The 7,770-nt window shown below is 32.9% G+C and overlaps 1 protein-coding gene across 1 annotated transcript; it reads right to left on the minus strand.

Annotated features, from left to right (window-relative positions):
• Positions 1 to 655: 655 nt before the first annotated feature.
• LOC148940257 (uncharacterized) lies at positions 656 to 7,018 on the minus strand. Its single transcript, XM_089105893.1, has 3 exons — positions 6,865 to 7,018; positions 5,554 to 5,724; positions 656 to 3,342 (listed from the first exon to the last, which is right to left on the minus strand). The coding sequence occupies exons 1-3, from the start codon at positions 6,932 to 6,934 to the stop codon at positions 2,447 to 2,449; spliced, it is 1,137 nt and encodes a 378-aa protein (XP_088962019.1). The 5' UTR covers positions 6,935 to 7,018; the 3' UTR covers positions 656 to 2,446.
• Between the last annotated feature and the right edge of the window lie 752 nt (positions 7,019 to 7,770).

Here is a 7,770-nt window from a genome sequence, read left to right on the forward strand (position 1 = left end):
CTGCTCAACTCAAACCTCTGATTGACCAAATATAGACTGAAAAATTTCTCTAAGAACTGGGGAGTTCCATTCCTTCGTCCTTTTATCAAAAAGAGTGACAAATCGGAATGTCAGAATTACCGTGAAATCACTCTCACTGATATTGCAGCAAAGTTGTTCGCCATTCTTGTCCTCAGAGTATTTAAACAGGCCCGAGAAGAGAATAGAACAAGCTGCCGTTTGAACCAGAGGTTCTTGTACCAAGCAAATTTTTATCCAATACTCTATAAAACTACAGATGAAATTGTCACTGCTCAACTCAAACCTCTGATTGACCAAATATAGACTGAAAAATTTCTCTAAGAACTGGGGAGTTCCATTCCTTCTTCCTTCTATCAAAAAAAATGACAAATCGGAATGTCAGAATTACTGTAAAATCGCTCTCACTGATATTGCAGCAAAGTTGTTCGCCATTCTTCTCCTCAGAGTATTTAAACAGGCCCGAGAAGAGAGAAAGAGAATAGAACAAGCTGCAATTTCAACCAGAGATTCTTGTACAAAGCAAATTTTTATCAAATACTATATAAAACTACAGATGAAATTGTCACTTCTCAACTCAAACCTCTGATTGACCAAAGAGAGACTGAAAAATTTCTCTAAGAACTGGGGAGTTCCATTCCTTCTTCCTTTTACCAAAAAGAGTGACAAATCGGAATGTCAGAATTACCGTGAAATCGCTCTCACTGATATTGCAGCAAAGTTGTTCGCCATTCTTCTCCTCCGAGTATTTAAACAGGCCCGAGACGAGAGAAAGAGAATAGAACAAGCTGCCGTTTGAACCAGAGGTTCTTGTACCAAGCAAATTTTTATCCGTAGGCTGTTGTTACAGCAGTGCCATAGATATGGTTTGCTGCTGATCCATATCTTCATCGATTTCATAGCAGCATTCAACTCAGTTCAGCGAGACGTTCTCTGGCGTTTCCTAGAAGAGGAGGGAATGCCTTCACACTTTGTAGAGCTTTTGAAAACATACCATGAGGGCACACAGATAAGGGTACGAGCTTATGGTGAAGTCGGAAAATTTTGCTGTACACTCAGGAGTAAAACAAGACGATGTCCTATCCCCCATTCCTTTCAATTATGTAATCGACAGGATTATGGAGAGTTGTCAGCACAGATGAAGGAGTGACGGTTGGAAAAGGTATTCAGGTTACTGACACAGATTATGCTGATGATTTTGCCGTCGCTGAGGATGATCTACTAAAAGCCCAAATGATGATGGACAAAGTTAAATACTACTCTGCAATGGTTGGACTAAGAATTAACCCAAAAAAAAACAAAGTGATGTATGCCAATACCAAAGGTTCCCTCTTATATTTTATTAGATGGCAAAAGCATTGAACAAGTTAAAGAATTTGTCTACCTTGGATCCCTTGGGGATTCAGGGGGGGTATCTGATGATGAAATTGAAATATATTTAAATAAATAATTGATCATGACATAAATGAATAAAAAATCAACTCTGCCAGTTTATTTCAGCTCAATAAATCACTGTGGAAGCGTCAAAGTATAAGCCTCACTACGAAAATTAGAGTCTACAAGGTGATCGTCAGAGGTACACTCCTATATGGATACAAAACATGGGTTGTCAAGGCTCAAAATAGTAGTAAACTCCTGTCATTGATAACGACGGTCTTTGTCATATTCTAAGTATCCAGTGCCAAGAACGAGTATATAACCGAGACATCTGTGATCGCTATAAACAACAGTACCCAATCTCAGAAATTATAAAGGGACGATGGCTCCTGTGGTTGGGGCATTGTCTACGCCATTGAGACTTTATGCATCAAGCAAATATGCATCACTACTTTATGCATCAAGCAAATATGCATCACTAATTTTCACACGATGATGATGATATTGCTGAAAAAAAAACTAAACACATGAAAAAACAGTAAAAAAAACAACTAATTCAATGTATTACTAATTGGTTGTGACCCCACAAGCCACAAACCACTGAGGATACAACAATCTTCCTAGACTACTGTATGCACTCTTTAATGCCAGTAAAATTGCTAAAATCAGAAAAGTGTTTCTACACACATCACATATGAAAGGTTTCTCACCTGTACGCAGTATTTGATGTGTATTCAAACTGTAAAGTTGCGAAAAACACTTCCATATGCATAACAGGTAATTGGCTAGTCACCCGTATGCCCTCTTTGGTGCTTGGTCAAATTTCCTGCTCACATTTAAACGGTTTCTCACCCATGTGCACTTTTTGATGGGTGTTCAAACCTGCTGCGTGAGAAAAGGTTCGGTCACAAACATCACACTTAAACAGTTTTTCACCCGTATGCACTCTTTTATGGGTATTCAAAGTTGATGCTTGAGAAAAGGTTTGGTCACAAACATCACACTTAAACGGTTTTTCACCCGTATGCACTCTTTTATGGATGTTCAACGTTTATGTTTGAGAAAAGGCTTGGTCACAAACATTACATTTAAACGGTTTCTCACCCGTATGCGGTCTGTGATGGATGCTCAAATGTCCTGCTTGAGAAAAGGTTTTGTCACAAACATCACACTTAAACGGTTTTTCACCCGTATGCACTCTTTTATGGGTGTTCAACGTTGATGCTTGGGAAAAGGCTTGGTCACAAACATTACATTTAAACGGTTTCTCACCCGTATGCGTTCTGTGATGGATGCTCAAATGTGATCCTTGAGAAAAGATTTGGTCACATACATCACATTTATACAGTTTCTCACCCGTATGCATTCTTTGATGGGTGTTCAAATTTGATGCTTGAGAAAAGGTTTTGTCACATACATCACATTTATACAGTTTCTCATCCATATGCAGTCTTTGATGGGTGTTCAAATATCCTGCTCGAGAAAAGGTTTGGTCACATACATTACACTTAAACAGTTTTTTACCTGTATGCACTCTTTGGTGCCGGTTCAAATTTGAAACTTGAGAAACGGTTTCACCCGTATGCACTCTTTTATGGGTGTTCAACGTTGATGCTTGGGAAAAGGCTTGGTCACAAACATTACATTTAAACGGTTTCTCACCCGTATGCGTTCTGTGATGGATGCTCAAATGGGATCCTTGAGAAAAGATTTGGCCACATACATCACATTTAAACGATTTTTCCGTTTTTTTTCCGTTTACTTTTAATTTTTTTTCCTTTTTACTTTGGGTGCAACTTTTCAAACCAATTTTCTGATATTCGAAGGTTTTTCCTTCAGATTCTGATGCATAAGAAATTAAGAAACTGCTCTTAGATGGCTTCTTTGAAACAACTGTTGACGTATTTCCCTGTAACTGAAGTCCAGACACGTGTGATGAAAAGTGACCTAAAAGTTTAAAAGTCTACAGAGTTAGCCAAATAACACAGAAAATCAAAACTCTTAAAACCAAAACATATACATGTGTTTCAAAATGTTTTGAAAGTCTACCGAGTTAAAAACAAATAAAAACAGTATATCTTTCAACAGGTTTTAACAAATAATTTTATTTTCGATCCCTCTTCCCCATAAGGTGATTATGTTAGCTTTTAAAATTAGTTATTCTAATGCAACGAAAGAGAGAGAATGAAACCTTAAAAGATCAAAAACTATACCTTGGTGTAAATCAAACCATAAGGGAAAGAGAGGAAATATTACAAAAAATATCAGGAATTTTTGTAACTAAAACAGGAAGAGGTAAAAAAAATGCACATCATTTGTTGAAGTTAAAACTTTTTGGGTAGCCACAAGGCTGGATTTAAAAATAACGACGAGTCATGTTTTCCACAGCTCTTACAAATAACAGTTAAAATAGGGATAAATATTTTTATAACAGTGAAAAACAATACAAAAAAAATCTGGACATTTCTATCACACAGAGTGACATCGTTTTGTATCGTTTAAAAAAATTTCCTTTGTAACAAAGAGCCAGGCTGGAGTACCTTGCGAGCAGATTTATTTGCTGTGCTATACTTTCTTTTATTTATAGAGACCATGCACATATTTTAGGTTCAAAATTTCTATCGCACTGTGAACAATAAATATGTAGTTTTACAGTAAATATGTATGATGTAACAATAAATATGTAGCGACTGGTAACTGGTGATTGAAAACAGAACTAGTAAGAGCTCATCATCCTGCATTTACATACAGAAAACACGTTTGTTTGGTATAAAATCTTCAATAGGCTCCGTTTATTCGTTTCGAGTTTATAGGTTAATTTATTTTTGTTTATTTATTCGCTGTCGAAATGACAGCGAAGTTGTCATTTCGCTCTTTACTATCTTTTGAGAAAAAAATTTTCTATTTGTTTTTAAAATCATATTCTGTGTTATCCTAAATAGGAGGTAGCTGTTTTCACTGAATTTAACTTTAGCATTAAAAAACCTGGAAAATAAAACTACACCTTAACAAGTTTCTCTTGATATTTTTCGGGGGCGGGGGGCTTGTCTTTAATGTATAAAGGATTTTTTATATCACTATGTTAGGAAGATTATGATCTTTTATTTCTTAAGAAAATATTTTGCAATATCAGGGGACCTAATTCCGCCTGAGCGTCAATATTGTATATTTTTTCAAATATATTCTTTTAGGCATAATAACATTTGGGGCGGGCAATAAGATCTCCCTCTATATGTCTGAAAGACTTCACAAAAAATTTGTGTGAATTGACGCCATTGATTTTTGGTTATTCGGAATGATTATAACAGCTCTGACCCATTTAATAATTTTTGCAACGCTAAGTACCCCTCATTAAAGAATGGATGTATTTTAACAAGAATCAAATTATTTTATTCTATTATTATTTTTAATTATTACTATCATTTATTAGTATATTTTATTCTATTATTATTTTTAATTATTACTATCATTTATTAGTATATTATATTTTATTATATTATATGTTTTTGTCATCATTTTTCCAATTTGTATTAAAAGGATTCATCCGTCTGAGGAAAACGTGACTTTCATCATTTTTTTCCATCCAATGAGACTCGCTATGTTCTTCTAGCTAAATATTTATAACAGCTCGGTCTAAAATAGACAAAAAAAAACTTTTGACTTCATCTGCACAAAAACAAATTCAGTATTTTTGTTTGAATCTAGTGGTTTCAGTAAATTAATATTCTAAACTAAAAATTTCTGGTAGGCAGTTCAGATAATAACAGCGCCCATTTTCCGCTTCTTTCAAATTCAATTTGAAATCAAAATAATAGACAGATTTATCTCTTAATTTGAAGAGAAATATACACCATAAATATGGATTATAAAGTTTAAATAGAGATGTAGTTTCAGGGCTCATTATCAAGCCTTTTGAAAAATTATAAAACCTGCAAAACTACTTTCAAGTAAAAATTCAAAAATATTCATTTAAGACAACAAAAGTGGTTTGGCCTGCACATTGCACCTGCACACCTGCACATTGGAAAACGATAAAACGAAAGTTCCATCTAAAGATTAGGTTGCTTTGTCTAATTTTTGACCAATAAATTATTATCCAATTAACAAAATTAAATTCAATTAAATTCAATTAACAAAAACACAATGTTTCAGATATACCTTCATTGTTAGAACATTTGGGTTGCCATTCCTTGGCGTCGTATTCAAATTTACATGGTCCTGAAATGCTAGGTAAATTCAGCAAGGGAACATCGTCACGTTTTGGTGACAAAAGATGGTTTGGAAAATGAAAGGGCTTCTCAACATCACATGGTAAAGTGTCTTCAAATTCTAAAAAAAAAATTTTTAATTAAACAGACATATATAAATTTAACAGTAAAGCTTACTAAAAAAAATGTGACTACTTTTTCTTTTTAGTTACATGTAAAATGTAAATATATAGACATAATATTAATACATAAAATTAGATGTATAGACTATTCAAGTTTTTTCGCAAATCGTTTTTAAAATCTAGTTTTTTTTATAAAGCAAAAGAAAACCTGAAACATTCAACGAAATTCATTAACATAGAACAAACAAAAACCTGAAATTTATAAAACAAAATTCATAGCATAGAAATAATAGCTGGATAAGTGTAAATTTAAGATAAAGTACTAAAAAAAAGAAAAAAAGGATATTGAATAAAAAAATATAACCAAAAATTAAAATTTTACAACTTAACAATCACAAAAAATTGACACAACTAAAGGCAAAAAAAATACCAATAAATTTCGAGGTTTTTGCATTACTTCCCAAACAATAAAATACAAAATAAGGTCTCCCAAAGTTTAACAGCTGAATTCAACTAAATTTATTCCTCTCTTACATGTCTTATAACTTGATATTCCCATCTGAAGCCCCTGGACTACCCCTACTTTGGTGGTAATATATCGTTCATCATACCTGCACTTGGAAAAGATTGACGAAAAATATCTCTACGGGATGATTAATTGACTCACCAAACTTAAAAATAAAAGCTAAAAATCTGAATTTAAATGTTTTGTGGCACAAAGAAGCCACTTTTATTGCCCCTAAGCTCGTAATAGTCCACAAACATATGCAGTTTCATTTTTTTTTTTCTTAGGACCACTTAATGAGAAAGAAAAAAAAGGTAAGATTAAAAGGAAAAGTAGCAATTGAATTGAAAAGTTTTTTCAATTCAGTTCAGATGGGTTTTAATAATACATTAGGACTACATTTAAACTAAACAAAAATACATAAAAAAAAAAATTCTGGACTATAATCCATATTCATTTGGCCCTCTAGAACAATCCTATTGAGGAAACATTAAATAACACTGTTAATAACATCACATAATGGTGGTTCTCCATTTGCCAGCCAGCTTGAAATCAAATTACCTCTAAACAAGTCAAATAAAACACTAAAGCAAACTTTTTTTCTGTAACAGAAAATTTTACTGTTGAGAATTACCGTTTTTAATGAGAGAATCCTCAGAAACTGTGATGAGATCAGCCATTTTCGGAATATGTGGCAAGTCCATGAAAGATCTTGGAACGGAGTTAATGCAAATTATGAGAAGTATTATGGTATCATCAACACTTGGATACGACACAAATTTAACTCAGGAAAGTCCTAAAATACGAAAGATATAATTATTGATGACTAATAATGATTTTTAACCACTGCAAAGCCTATTTTATCTTAATACAGTTGAAAGCACAGGCTCAACTCTTTCAGCAGTCAAAGTCATTAGAAATCTGATTATCAATTTTAAGAAGAGGGTGCAAAAATTTAAAAACTACCTTTTTGATGTAACTATTTTTAAAGTGAAGTTGTTAATTTTAATTCACATTAGCCTTTCACGGTTAAAAAGGAAAATACAACTTTTAGCTTGTTTTGTTAGCTGTATTGTTTTAATAAACTCTCCAAGCCAAAAACTATTAGGTTGGAAAATTAAGTTCAATTCCTGTAGTGAAAGCTATATTCATGGTTTTATTGCTTAAAACACAACAAAGTGTAGGCTTATTATGTATATGTCATTATGTTTTATCCAGGAGGTTATGCCTAGTTGTTATTACTTTTAGGGCTTCAAGAATGTGATAGATCTAAAATTAGATCTAAATAGATATTATGTCATAGCATTATATTTATCAATTAAAAGGTTATTAAAAATTGAGTAATTACCTTGTAAAGGAATTTAAAATTCAGATCTAAAGTGGAATTCAAGTAATTTAAAAAGTATTTTCAGAAAAATAAGTCTAGTTTTTAATATCCAATAAAATATAGATACATTTGTGTCAAATAATTCTGAAAAATCAATCAATTGTTAAGTTAGCTAAGGCGGACAATCTTTCTAGGACCCACTTATGACAAGGT

Source organism: Artemia sp. Qi Xiang Cuo, chromosome 20, assembly GCF_049724085.1.
Source record: "Artemia sp. Qi Xiang Cuo chromosome 20, ASM4972408v1, whole genome shotgun sequence".
Lineage (NCBI taxonomy): Eukaryota > Metazoa > Arthropoda > Branchiopoda > Anostraca > Artemiidae > Artemia > Artemia sp. Qi Xiang Cuo.